Below are 15079 nucleotides of genomic sequence, written 5' to 3'. Positions count from 1 at the left end.
TTGTTGACTGAAGTACTGTTAAATAGTGTAGAGTGGGAATACTTAACCGTGGCAATGATAAGGGAGCCTTAGCCAATTGCAAGGTCAAACTTAGAAGTTGAAGGAGTTTGGACCATGCTGTGGTTTGAATGTGTTCCCCAAAAGTTCATTTGTTGGAAACTTGGTCCCCAGTGTGGCAGTGTTGAGAGGTGGGACCTTTGGGAGGTAATTGGATCATGAAGGTAGAACCCTCATAAATGGATTAATTCATTCATGGATTGGTGGATTAATGGATTAAAGGATTCATGAATTATCAAGGGAGTGGGCTTATTATCATCAGAGTGAGTCAATTATAAAGATCAGTTTGCCTGTCTCCTGTGCACCCCCTTGCCATGTGATGCCCTCTGCTGCCTTGGGACTCTACAGAGAGTCCCCACCCAGCCACCAAAACTGCAAGAAATAATTTTTTTTTCTTTATAAATTATCCAATATCACGTATTCAGTTATAGCAACATAAAATGGACTGAGACCATGAAGTAGTTTGACTTAGGAATTTTGAAGCACGGGATCTGAAGCTCCTTGCCTTCTGTAGGTAGCTTCTTTGCAGATACAAGTTTTTCTCCTCATGACATCACTCCCCAAGTAGCTGGGCTTTTTTTTTTTAATGTTTTGTTTGTTCTCCTTGTTTCTTTTCTATCTGTTGGTTGTTTCTTCTTCCTCCTCTTGTTCTTCCTCTTCTTTTTCTTCTTCCTCCTCCTCATCCTCTTCCTCCTCTTCCTCCTCATCCTCTTCCTCCTCTTCCTCCTCATCCTCTTCCTCCTTGTCCTCTTCCTCCTCCTTCTCTTCCTCCTCCTCCTCTTCCTCTTCCTCCTCCTCCTTCTCTTCCTCCTCTTCTTCCACCTCCTCTTCCTCCTCCTCCTCTTCCTCCTCTTCCTCCTTTCTTCTCCTTTTCTTTCCTTCTTCTTTCATTTTTTGCATAGAGCAGTAATCAAACAAGAAGTTAACTCCACTTCCTTTCTGACATGTACATTATAAAGAGCTGCTGCTGAATGTATGAAAGATTGTATCCTGCTAGATGGGATGGAAATGGCCTAACTGCTAAGACACTAGGTTTTTTCCCATTGCTACTTAGCCTTGACTTTGATCAGTTAGAGGTTCATTCAACTCATTGGTGTCAGTCCCTTTTATAAATGTTTAATTCTCTTGAGGGGAATGGTAGCAGTTACTAGTCAGCACTGATTGTAAAACAACTCGAAAGTTATCTGACTAAACTTACATTTCTGAAGCTTTGAGTTTACTGAAGGGTATAGGAAAAGTCTGAAGTGACTTCTCGATTTGCCAGCTTTGGTTCTTCTATCTTGTGGTTGTATAAATTAAATCATTTAAACTGGGAAATGTGGAACCACTATTAAATTAATGGTAACCAACTTTACTCTTTCTACTTTGTCTATAGCACTTTCACTCTCCCATGACCCTCTACTATTCCCTCCCTCAGCATATAAGAGGAAGGGGACTTCTGTAATCCCAGCACTTTGGGAGGCCGAGGCAGTTGGATCACAAGGTCAGGAGATCGAGACCATCCTGGCTAACACGATGAAACTCCGTCTCTACTAAAAATACAAAAAAATTAGCCAGGCGTGGTGGCACGCACCTGTAGTCCCAGCTACTCCAGTGGCTGAGGCAGGAGAATGGCGTGAACTCGGGAGGCGGAACTTGCAATGAGCTGAGATTGTGCCACTGCACTCCAGCCTGGGCGACAGAGCGAGACTCTGTCTCAAAACAAAAAAAAAGAGGAAGGGGATTTCATCTCGTCTGGAAGATTAGCATGTTTCATGACAAAGGGAGGGGTAGCTGGACTCAGAACTAACTAGGAAAAGATAAGGGGAGGCAGGGATTAGTGGTCGGACAGAGGTTAGCATGTTCAAGGAACTGTGAGTATAGGTAAGAAAAAAAGATGGCAGTTGTGGGGGTGGAGAGAACTAGGTGGATGTAGAACATTTGGGAGGTGAAAATGGACAGTGGGGATTAAATGATTATGAGGTTGAAGAGGAGAGAGGTTTTAGGAGACTTCCAGGTTTCTGGGCCGAGCACCTCTGTGAAAGGTGGTTCCTCTTACTGAGGCAGGGAACACTGGAAGAGGATGGGGTTTGGAGGTATTGGTTTGGACATTGTTGAGTCTGAGGAGATCCTGAGGCATCTATTTGAAGATGTTGAGTAGGCATTGGGACTTGGACCAGACTAGACTGGAGATAGTTTTCTGAGTCATGAAACTGTGAATATGGAAGAGATTCCCCACAGAGACAGGGTAGAGTGGAAAGAGAAGGTAGCCTAATATTGAACCTTGAGCCCTTACAACATAAAGGTCTAATAAAGAATAAAATCCAACAAGCCTGCTGAGTGGTAACCAGAGAGGTCGAAGAAAACTTCCTCTGGAAGCCAGCGGAGGGGAGAATTTGAGAAGGGAGATATGGTTAGCAGTGCAGATTGCAATGGAAAGGTCAAATAAAACGAGAACAGAAAGTGACTGATGTTGTGACATACACAGGGCGTCCTTGATGAGGGTTCCAGGTGATTCCTCCTTGGCCCTTCTCCTTTGAGCTCTGTGCCATCTGTCTTCAATTCTCACACCCTCCCCGGGGATTGATTGCTTTTGTCGCTCGCCCTTGGCATGTTAGATGCTGCAGTGGAATTGTATATATTTTGAATTCATTCAATACCTTTTCACTTTCAGATTTCTAACCACCAAGCCTGGGCAATCAAGTGATACCCTGTATGTACAAAAATAAAAAATTAGCCAGGCGTAGTGGTCTGCACCTGTAGTCCAAGCCACTCAGGAGACTGAGGCAGGAAGATCCCTTGAGCCCAGGAGTTTGAAGTTGCAGTGGGCAACTCACACCACTGCGCTGCAGCTTGGGTAATAGAGCGAGACCTTGTCTCAAACAAAACAAAACAAAATAAATTTCCAGTGCCCTTCACCTTCATGCAGTTTCAGCCACTTACTTTACATCCTGGATTCTAAAGTTGGACGTACTCCTCTTTCCATCTGTCCAGCTCACTGTCACCTCTACCAGGCTTGGAATAGTTGAGGCTTCCCATCCTCTTTACCTTGTTTTTCTGTCATATTCCTTCTTCCTTCACTTCCCTACCCAGCCTAGCTCACTTCAGCTGCTCCTATCAATATCAGCTTCCTTCTTCCTTTGTCCTCCATTGCACTCATCTGGCAAAATCCCAGCTCTGGCTCAGTTGCTACATCCTGTTCAAGAAAACCCACACAATTGAAATGTAGTCTGCAAGTGAACACTTGGCAGTGCTATCTGACTTAAGAAGTTGGCTTGACCAAAGAGAAATTTAGGGTATTTTCTTTGTGTTTGTTGTTTTGTGGTGCAAAATTAGATGTTCAATATGCATATGTTTCTTAGTTATATGGATGACTGTGTAGTGTAAAATTTAAAAGTTTCCTAAACTGATTTTATTTTTAATCAACTAAAATGCCCATGAGAATAAAACTCTGTAGAACTAGCAACCAGAATCCTATAATGTGGGCTTAACTTGTCTTTTCTGGTTATTTCCACATTATTTGCTTATAGGGGCTTTTTGTCTCAGCCATACTTGTTATTTATCATATCTCATACAGGGTTTGTGAACTCTTGCCCTTTTAGTTTTGTTCATGGTGCTGCTTCTGGAAGATCTTACCTTCTCCATCTTTTCTTTTTTTTTTTTTTGAGACTGAGTCTCGCTCTGTTGCCCAGGCTGGAGTGCAGTGTCATGATCTCGGCTCACTGCAAGCTCTGCCTCCTGGGTCCACGTCATTCTCCTGCCTCAGCCTCCTGAGTAGCTGGGGCTACAGGCGCCTGCCACCACGGCCGGCTAATTTTTTTTTGTATTTTTAGTAGAGATGGGGTTTCACCATGTTAAGCCAGGATAGTCTCAATCTCCTGACCTCATGATTGGCCCGCCTCGGCCTCCCAAAGTGCTGGGGTTACAGGTGTGAGCCACTGCGCCCGGCCTTACCTTCTCCATCTTTCAAGTTCTGCTCATTGCTCTTAGCTCATCTGAAATCCATCCACATTTGGGGATATTTTTTCTCATCTGCCTAGAGAAATGTCTTGCCCTTCTTTGAATACGGTACCTCCTTTCTGCCTCTTTAGCACAGATATCCTTTATTATGACCCTGTTGGTGAACTTCTTTGCATATGTGTCTTTTATTCTTGAATTAAGTGTGAGCCCTGAAATGTAAGAACCAACTTTTACCTGGCTGTTTCTATCCCATAGTGCCACAGTTATAGGGAAGGCTTATAAATGTTATTGTGTGTAAATGGGGCTTGAAGATATTTTTATTATGGGTATAATTCTGTTTTGGTACACACAAGTAAGTGGTTGGAGAAATCTTACTGAGACTTGTATTTGTAAGTAATGTTTGAGCTGTACCTTTGTTGTTCTTAGAGAAATTGGACAGAAATGTGTTGATATGATTAATAATTATGCTTGGAAATTATAGTGTAACTAATAGTACTTAAACTGCTGTGGTTTTGAACATTAAATTCTCACTACATAGGGTAGACCATCACTGAGACAAACCAAATTGATCCGCATTTTAAAGTATTAATGACTTTTCCCTACGTGAGTGCGAACTATGCCCCCTTGTGGTTTTGTGCAACAAATGTTTAAAGGAAAAATTTTCCACTGGCTAGAGAAACTTGAGGAATATTAATATTTGAAAATGAAAACTAGCTTAGGCAGCATGTATTTATATAAAGTTCCTGTAGAAGACTAGTTTGATTTTCTAATGTTAGCAAGAAATCTCAGCAACCTTTCAATAAATGTTAATAGACATTTTGCTTATCTTTGAATAACTTCTTGACAGTAGTTTAGTTTGAAAATTAGAGGTGAACATTCAGTATTTGAAAGGACAGAGATTTTGCTATGTGGCTGAGTTCACCAAAAACAGACACAAGTAACCTCTTGCCTTTAGGATTCTCACTGTAATATGAAATGAATAAATATATATGAGGTGGCCATAAGACCACAGGTAACTGAAGCTTTTAATTTTAGCTATGTAGGGATAATCCTGACTAGTCAAGGGATATTTGAGTTTTTGGAGGGGAGGGCCATCAATGTGTTTTTCAAGACTTCCTATAAGAGGTGCTGTGTCTCCCTCCCCCAATTTATTTTAATGTATATTGTACAGATAGTGAAATTCACCCTTTTTAGTGGATAGTTCTGACAAATATGTACTGTCATGTAAATACCACCAGAATCATGATATAGAACAGTGTTTCTTCACCTGGAAAAATTGCCTTATGCCCTGATGGCAGCCTCCCCTCCACCCACTGGCAACCACTGGTTTATTTTTTGTTCTTATATTCATACTTCTGCAGAAACATCACATAAATGGAATCATATAGTATGTGGCCTTTATAGTCTGACTCACTTATTCTTAGTCTGCATTTGAGAGTTATCCATGTTGTTCCTTGTAGCAGTTGTTTGTTTTTTATTGCTGAGTATTACTCTTTTCCATTGCGTGGATGCATCACAGTTTGTTTATCCATTCCCAGTTGAGTGTTGTTTCCAGTAGTTAGCCTTTATGTAAAGTCTTCATAAACACTCATGTGTAGGTTTTTGTTTTGAATATAGGGTTTTATTTGGCTTGGATAAATATCCAGGAGTGGGATTGGTTAGTCATATGGTAAGCATATGTTTAACTTTATGAGGAACTGCCAAACTGTTTAGGAGGATAGTTTTAAATCAAGATATGCCTATTTGAGCATGGAAAGTATTCAGATAAAAGGAGATGGTAGGGTGCAGTGGTGCTTGCGTCAGCTAGTCATGCTCTAGGAAATGGAATGGCAACCTTACTACCATGGCTTAGTGCAAAGAGGTGTCGTTTTCCCAAGGTTAAAAAAAAAAATAATCAGGGCTGCTGTTGCTGCATGACAGTACCATGGACGTAGGCGGTCTCTTGTTGCACTGGAGTAGGTGGCTCTCCTCTTGCCTGTCACCAGAATGTTCTTGCATATGCAAATATTAAGCCACAGAATAGGCAGAAAGAAGAGAAAAAGGCAAAAGGTATATGTAGCCTTGTTTCCCCCCTTTTCATTGGGAAAACAGTAGCTTTGTTTTTAGTTCCAACCAGGAGATACTTATATGGATCTCATTGGCTAGAAGTGGGTTGCTTGACTACCTTCAGTGGGAGTGGAGTTGATGGGATGCCCCAAAACAAAATTGCTAAGGAATGGGGGAGAATAGGCTATTAGCAGTGTTTGCTTTAATTCTTAGTGGCACAGTGGAATTTCAAAACTGTAGGTGAGTTTTGGAAGCAGCTCTATCCTTCTGAATAAAGGATTGGCTTGAGCAAGGGTTTGATAGGCTTGCTGGTGATTCTTTTTATGTAGGACAGGTGGGGGCAGAGGGGATAGAGTCTAGCTCTGGTTTCCAGAGGTATGCTATGACAGCAGGCAGAAGTGCCTTGGAAGAGGAATGGGCAAAATCTGTTGGCAATAAGTGAGGTTATAGGTTTGTGAAATTTAGAGGTGTTTAAAGAGAATGAGGAAATGGGGTGAAGATGACAGTTTTGGAAGAAGTTTATTTGTACCTGTGGTGTTGCTTTGTTAGTAAGTGCTCTGAAAATTCTTTGGGCACTGGCTGAGTTCATCTGAGGTTCTTCCATATTTTGTTTCTCAGGTTATTGCTCTTTAACGTATTCTGAAGTTTATGTTATATATGTTTTTTCTATATGTATATTTTATTAGAGGATATGGGAAATACTGCTCTTCTATTGGTATGCTTGATAGATTTCTCAAAAATACACAAATACTATCCCCACTAGCAGTTTTTTAAAGACCTATTATGGGCCGGGCGCGGTGACTCACACCTGTAATCCCAGCACTTTGGGAGGCCGAGGTGGGCAGATCACTTGAGGTCAGGAGTTCGAGACCAGCCTGGCCAACATGGCGAAACCCTATCTCTACTAAAAATACAAAAATTAGCCGGGCATCGTGGCATGTGCCTGTAATCCCAGATACTTGGGAGGCTGAGGCAGGAGAATTGCTTGAACCCGGGGGGCAGAGGTTGCAGTGAGCCAAGATCGTGCCACTGTACTCCAACCTGGGCAACAGAGTGAGACTGTCTCAATAAAAAAACAACAAACAGCAGGGAGGGGAGAGGGATGGCATTGGGAATTATAAATGACGAGTTGATGGGTGCTGACAAGTTGATGGGTGCAGCATACCAACATGGCACAAGTATACATATGTAACAAACCTGCACGTTGTGCACATACATATACCCTAGAACTTAAGGTATAATTAAAAAACAACAACAAACGAACAAAAAAAAAAACCTGTTACGAAATTATACTTACTTTCTACATTCCTGTCATTCTCAGTTTTTAAAAAATATTAAACTCCTAAAAAGAGTAAGCTCCACATTGGTATGGCAGAATAGTCCTTATTTCATGAATTTAGTCTTTCTGCGAGAGCTACATTCTTTCTGATGAAGCCACTATATTCTTTTGACATGCAGGAAAAAAAAGGTCTTTATGTAACTGCTGTGTTAGGAAAAGCTTGTGAAAGAGTTCACAGAGTAAGAATTTTAAAGCCTAAAGAAAACTCTGAAGGTTTGCTTGGCATGTGGCTTCTTTATCTTTAACAAAAGTACATCTTTGTCTTTATTTCTTCATCTCTGTATTTTTCAGGTTAGTCAGACTCAGAGGTATCTAGTGTATTTAATTTGGTAACTTTCAAGGCTTTCCACTAATAACCTGCTTTCCCCTACCTCCCCAAAAAAGCCACCAAAAAAAGTGATTCTTTCTTAATTCCTGACCTGTGCGGTACCAGTGCTGTATGATTTGGCTTTAGGGAAAATGAGTGGTAGAGGTTTGTTTCCAAAACCTAGCTTTTATTGTAGAAAACAGTGGAACATTTTTCACAGCAGACTGGGAGTCCACTAGGTGGAGAAGTTTTACAATTTATTTCAATGCTTACTGTGACTCTGAGGAAATCCTTTTGTTTCCCTGGTTCGTGCAGAATTCCAGCACAGGAGATCTGCTCCTAAAGAATGCTACATCTTTTTGATGTTCAGAAAGAAATAAAAGTACAGTAGTGTAGCTTGTGTGGAAGCAGTTGTGGTTCAATGAGAGTGGGAAGAGTAACTATATTTTATAGAACAGGCAGAGGGGAAAAGCCAATAAATGGGTCGTAATTTGAGCATAGGAAAAAAAATTGGAGAGAATAATGTGACCAGAATGATCTGTGCTAAGATAATGGTTAGCACGGTTTGCCCATGTGTTGGCTCTGTAGTGCTTAAAGATTGTCACTGGAGGCATAAGGTATAGGCAATGGGGAAGGTGAAGAAGAGGTAAAAAATGAAAGAGAGAGAAGAGAGGAAGGAAAAAAGCATAATTTCAGGGCCATTTCCTCTTAGTGAACTGGGGAAAGATAGAAGTATAGGGAGAAAATGATTTTAGTGGATAAAAATATAGAGAACCCAACTGTGAAAATTCCCCTTGTCATGGTCTTTATAACTTCATGTTATCCATTCTCTAACAGGAGATATTGGACTAAGCTTTACATGTATGTAACTGCAATGTAAGACATAATTTGTTTTTTTAATAGTCTTTGGATTTGTTATTTCTTGTACTTTAGGAACCTGAACTCCTTCATCAGAGCTCCTTTGTTTCCTTATTCATTTATCTCAGCTTCATGTTGGTGGAGTGTGGCTTCCTACTGTTGTTTATGTGTGTAACTAGGTCTTGTGTGTCTGATTTTTCTCTTTTGGGATAATTTGCTTTCTAGCAACCTTTTTTCCCCTAGTTTTAAATATCTGTATTCTGTGTAAATAAGAATGTAATAAATTTTGGAAGAGTGTATTTAATTTGGTAACGTTTAAGGCTTTCCACTAATAACCTGCTTTCCCCTACCTCCCCAAAAAGGCCACCAAAAAAAGCGATTCTTTCTTAATTCCTGACCTATGCAGTACTAATGCTGTATGATTTGGCTTTAGGGAAAATGATTGCAGCACCAAGAAAAATAAAATCTTACAACTTTTTAAAACTCTAATCTTACTTTTAGGAACATGATACTTAATTTTAGGAATACAAGTTTTCTTACCTTTAGGAACATGATACTGCAGTCTGCCAGAAAGAGAAAATTTGCTATTTTAGAAGGCTTCCATCAAAGGAGTTTCTACACATCACATCTTTGATGTTTCATTTAGGGAATTCTTTCTTATGTCTTACCTAAAATCCACTTGCTATAACACGTTTAAATTCTTTACTATTGAAAAGCAGTTACCTAGCATCTGCTCTCTGGTACATGGTACACTGTAGTGCCTAATGTTATCATGTAACATATAGCCCAGCATGGTAAGAGTCTGCAATACTCTGCAAAAATGTTGAAGAAACTTAAGTAATAAGAAGTAAATTTAAAAGTTGTGGAGGGTGTTGAGTAGCTGTGAGTTATGTGTCTCGCCACTGTGAGGCCTGTGAAAGTCATCACTGTTTTTCTCATTTCTTCTTCTGCATATTCTCTTCAGTTTGAGAACAACTGGACCATCCTCTCTGTAAAACTGTTTTTATTGTCACTTCTCATCTTCTTTTAAAGGCTGCAAATATTCCTTTCATCTTTCTGTGGAGGTTTTATTTTTCATCCTATTAATCATCCTTGAGTCTCTTCTGAATCCCTTCCAAGTCTTTTTTTTTTTTTTCCCTCGGCGTTCCTTTAGTTTGGAAGTACAGAACTGGAAACAGTACCCTGAGAGTATCTGACTGCTTTTGAGTGTCCTGGAGGAAGACTTCACACTCGTACAAGTGCCAGAGTCTACTTCATATAACCTTAGATTATGTTTGCTTTCTAAAAATGTAGTCATATATTGCTGACTGACTGTCAGATTTTTATCTCCTATGACCTTGATCGTTTCCTTTTATGTTTATTTATAGTTTGTACATTCATCATCTTTTTTTATTGAGTCTATTTTTCTTGACTGGATATATATTGCCTCACACTGTCCTCGCTGAAATTCATTGCATTTTTTTCTGATTACTAAACTACTTACCCAATGTCATTTCCATTCCTGTCTTTCAGTATGCCCCACCCATAGGCTTTATATATTGTCTGTGCTATCCAAGTCAGTAATGAAATTATTGAAAATAGGAAGAAGGTAGAGAAGTGTCCTAGAAGCAGTGGCAGAAAACATTTGTTGATGTTTCTCAAAACTTACTCTGATCAGCAGCCAGATTGAGTAGTAGAGAGCTGTTCCCCTCCTTCTGTGTTTTTGATACTCCTGGAATCTATTGCCCTCACCCTGAAAGTTTGGTGTCTGCATCTCCACACAGCTGTGTAGAGAAACAAAGCAATTAATCTTGCACACTTCTGTCAGATTTCATCTTAATCACTGCCTTGTATATATCTCTCCCTGTTCATAACTTTCTGTGGCTCTCCATCAGCTGCTGAATTAAATATAAACTTTCTAGTTTTGTATTCAAGGCATATTTTGGCCTGAGTCTTCCTTTCCAGTCTGATTGCCTGTAACTGTGTTTCCTACCGTATTAATTACTTGTCATTCTCCAGATATCTCTTTCACTTTTTCTTTTTTTTTGAGACAGAATCTTGCTGTGTCACCCAGGCTGGAGTGTAGTAGCGTGATCTCAGCTCACTGCAACCTCCGCCTCCTGGGTTCAAGCAATTCTCTTGTCTCAGCCTCCTGAGTAGCTGGGATTGTAGGCATCTGCCACCATGCCCAACTAATTTTTTGTATTTTTAGTAGGGATGGGGTTTCACCATGTTGGCAAGGCTGGTCTCGAACTCCTGACCTCAAGTGACCCACCTACCTCGGCCTCCCAAAGTGCTGGGATTACAGGCATGAGCCACCACGCCCAGCCTCTTTCACTTTCTGAAGTCTTGGTTTGTTTGCATTGTTTGGCCTGTTTAGCACACTCTCATTTCTGTAACCATTTAAGACCAATTTCATTTCTTTTCTTTATGGATTTTTCCAATTAGATATAGTCTTTCCGTTCCACACCATCCCCTGCACAAATCTTTATACCCTTTGGGGTACTTTTGTCTTATGTTATCGCTATTTGTGTGTTTTTCTTATCCTCCTGGTAGACTATTTATTTATTTATTTATTTATTTATTTATTTATTTATTTAATGGGAGGGAGTCTTGCTCTGTCACCCCGGCTGGAGTGCAGTGGCACAATCTCTGCTCACTGCAACCTTCACCTCCTGGGTTCAAGCGATTCTCCTGCCTCAGCCTCGCGAGTAGCTGGGATTACAGGCGCCCGTCACCACACCTGGCTAATTTTTGTATTTTAGTAGAGATGGTGTTTCACTATGTAGGTCAAGCTGGTCTCAAACTCCTGACCTCAAATGATCCACCCACCTCAGCCTCCCAAAATGCTGGGATTACAGGCGTGAGCCACCGTGCCTGGCCTGTATATTTTTTGAGAACTGTCTCCTCCTCATCTTGGTAATTTCGATATACCTAGCATGTGTTTGCATAAGAAATTGAATAGACTTGGCCAGGCATGGTGGCTCATGCCTGTAATCCCAGCATTTGGGGAAGCTGAGGTGGGTGGATCACCTGAGGTCAGGAGTTCAAGACCAGCCTGGCCAACGTGATGTGACCCTGTCTTTACAAAAAAATACAAAAATTAGCTGGGCGTGATGGCAGGTGACTGTAATCCCAGCTTCTTGGGAGGCCGAGGCAGGAGAATTGCTTGAACCCGGGAGGCTGAGGTTGCAGTGAGCTGAGATTGTGCCATTGCACTCCAACCTGGGTGACAGAGCGAGATTCCGACTCAAAAATAAATAAATAAATAAGAAAGAAATAAAAGGTAGTTACTAGAATAAATTGAATAGACTTAAAATTTTTTAAAAGCAGTATTTATAGGTACATGCCATATAAATGAATTAGATCAGTTTGAGCACATTGTATGATATATTTGATTTAAATTCCAGTGTACCCTTCTTATCTAGTTGCAGACTGCTAGCAAAGTTTGTGGATCAGCAGCTGGTCCAGACTTTGAGTAACATTGTCATAAGTACTTTTTTCCCTCTTAAAAAACTATAGAAGCAGTTAAAGGTTTATAATTTGCTGTGTTAGTTGTTAAACAAAATTGCTAAATTCAGCAATTGCTTGATTGCTTAAAGTTGTACTGTAAAAGCCGTATTATAATGAACTTTTATTATTTTCTAGAAACTATCCAACTCTGGCCAATATTGAAAGAAAGAAGAAGTTAAAACTTGAAAAGGAAAAGAGAGGAGCAGTATTGACAACAACACAGTATGGGTAAGTTCCTCATGCTTATGAATAATGAAAAGGAGCACAAATCAAAATCTTAAAATCCTTATGTACTCAGTTCTGAAATCTTTGCTTTTATAACTTATTTACTTAAAAAAGATCAATTTATCTTTTTTTTAACACCAGCCTGATAATACAAATAGTTATATCTTAAAATAAGGATTACCCTATATTCATATGGTTTTCAAAGGATAATTAATAAGACCTTTCAATCTTTGTCTCCCAGCTAATTAGTTTCCTCCCAGAGGCGATCCATTTTATCCTTCCAGAGATACCTGATGTCTATACAGCAGGTAGATGATAGATACAGTCTTTCCCCTCCTTTTTTTGATACTATATTTGCTTTGTTAGCCATGCAGTATACTTAGAGATTGTCCCACATTAATGTGTAACAAACCTCATTATTTAAGGATGTGGCTGGGCACAGTGGCTCACACCTGCAGTTCCAGAACTTTGGAAGGCTAAGGAGGGAGGATCACTTAATCCCAGGAGTTCAAGACCAGCCTGGGTAACATAGCAAGACCTCGTCTCTACAAAAATAAAAACAGAAAAATTAGCCGGGCATAGTGGCATGTGCCTGTAGTTCCAGCTAGTTGGGAGGCTGAGGCAGGAGGATCGCTTGAGCCCAGAGGTTGGAGATGGGTGCTGCTGCACTGCAGCCTGAATGACAGATCAAGACCCTGTCTCTTTTAAAAACAAAACAAAACAAAAACAAAAACAGGATGTGTAGGAAGCTTAAGGATGTCCCACAGTGTCGTTTTTTTTTTTAAATTAGCTTCTTGTTGATGGACATTTCAGTTCTTACCAACCTTTTGCCAATAAAAAATGTTTTCATATTGCCCTTATACATAACAATATTTTACATATGAGTAAGTATTTCTGAAGATAGATTACTAGAAATTGATTTGCTGAGTCAAAGAGTTATGTGCATCTGTAATATTCACATGTACTACCGAATATCATGGAGCTGGACCAGTTTACTCTCCCACCAGCAATGTATGAGCTATCTTCCCCCCGCAACTCCCTCACTTTCATAGACGTTTTAAGAATTTTTTCCATTTCATTTTTTATTGAAGTACATTATAATATATGAAAAATATAGAAATCTTAAATGCGCTTGAGGAATTTTTATACACATATACACATACACCCCTCCCATCCCATACATCCATGTAACCTCCACACAGGTGAATGTACATAACTTCTTCACCTCATGAAGCTCTCTTAAGCCCTCCGCTGTTCAATGCTTCACCACAAAGGTAACCCCTTTTCTGATTTCTGTCATCATAGATTATATTACCTGTTCTGGGAACTGTAGATAAATGGAATTATATAGTATGTATTCTTGGGTGTATGAGTTCTATGGCCCAAAATTATTTTGTGAGATTTATCCATGTTGTGTATAGTTGTAAAATGTTTTGTTTTTATTGCTGTATAGAACTTAATTGTGAGAATATATATGTATTCTACTGTTAATGGACATTTGGGTTATATGGGCTAATATAAATAAAGCTACTGTGAACATTCTTTTACCTGTCTTGTTTACATAGGGCTCATTTTCATTGGTCATATAAATATGCTAGGTCATAGGGTATCCACATGTTTAGCTTTAATAGATATGGCCAGTTTTCCGAAGTGGTCGAACTAGTTTAACACTTCTACTAAATGCATCTTATTGCTCTGTGTCCTGGTCAGTGCTTGGTAAGTTACACCTTTTCCTCTTGTCGTAACATTTTCCTCCTGTCTTATGGTGTTAATCCCTTTTCATATGCTTATTGACTATTTGAATATTCTCTTGGGTAGTACCAGTTCAAGCCTTTGACCAGTTTTTAATTGGGGTTGCTTTTCTGATTTGTAAGAGTCATTTACTTGGATACAAATCTTACTTTGGAGTATATGTATTGCAGATATATCTCACAATATGTGGCTTGTCTTTTTATTGTCTTAATGGATATCCTTTTTCCTTTTTTTATACAACAATAACTGTTCATTGCTCAGATATTTGGGATCAGCTAGGAGTCAGGCATATGTGTTGATCTTGACAAGGCTCCATTAAAGCTGGGGATTGGTCAGTGATAGTTAGGATAGCTATGTAGTTACTATTTTTAGGGCTCTTCCTTCTTTTGTGTAGATCCATCTTTCCATTTGATGTCATTTTTCCTCTGTCTGAAGGACTTCCTTTAATATTTCTTGCAGTGAGAATTTGCTGGGAATTACTTTTTTCAGCTTTGTGTGTCTGAAAAAGTATTTTGCCTTTTTGAAAGATACTTCTGCAGGATATGTAATCAGTTAACAGTTTTTCAAATGTGTAGTACTCTAAAGATGTGATTCCATTGTCCTCTCATTATCATTGTTTTCAATGAGAAATCTGTTGTCATTATTATCTTTTTTATCTGTATAAATTTATCTCTGGCTTCTTTTAAGATTTTTCTGTTTATCACCAGTTTTGAGCAATGTATGATGTGTCTCGGTATAGTTTTCTTTATGTTTCTTGTGCTTGGCATTTGTTGAACTTCTTGGATTATAATTTTTATCAGATTTGGGAAAATGTTGGCCATTATTTCTGCAAATGTTTTTTCTCTACCTTCCTCTCCCTTTCAGACTCCAGTTACATGTATAATAGGCTGTTTAAAGTTGTTCTATTGCTTACTGATGCTCTTTTCATTTTTTATTTTTTATTTTTTATTTATTTATTTTTTTTTGAGACGGAGTCTCGCTGTGTCTCCTAGGCTGGAGTGCAGTGGCGTGATCTCGGCTCACTGCAAGCTCCGCCTCCCGGGTTCACGCCATTCTCCCGCCTC

General features: G+C 39.5%; 1 protein-coding gene across 3 annotated transcripts in view; it reads left to right on the top strand.

The window, feature by feature from the left end:
* NUFIP1 (nuclear FMR1 interacting protein 1) overlaps nucleotides 1-15079 on the top strand; it is a 55115-nt gene that overhangs the window by 12408 nt on the left and 27628 nt on the right. For all 3 annotated transcript variants that reach the window (XR_012426929.1, XM_065533203.1, XM_005585775.4), the window contains exon 6: nucleotides 12174-12266. Coding sequence is in view for 2 of the 3 variants with exons in the window: in XM_065533203.1 (XP_065389275.1) it covers nucleotides 12174-12266 (93 nt within the window). In the remaining variant the exon portion in view is untranslated. The remainder of the gene's footprint in view (nucleotides 1-12173; nucleotides 12267-15079) is intronic.

The sequence above is a fragment of the Macaca fascicularis genome, chromosome 17 (genome assembly GCF_037993035.2).
Source record: "Macaca fascicularis isolate 582-1 chromosome 17, T2T-MFA8v1.1".
NCBI classification, from domain to species: Eukaryota; Metazoa; Chordata; class Mammalia; order Primates; family Cercopithecidae; genus Macaca; species Macaca fascicularis.
Note: the sequence above shows the minus strand (reverse complement) of the source record. Positions and strands in the feature narration are given on the sequence as shown.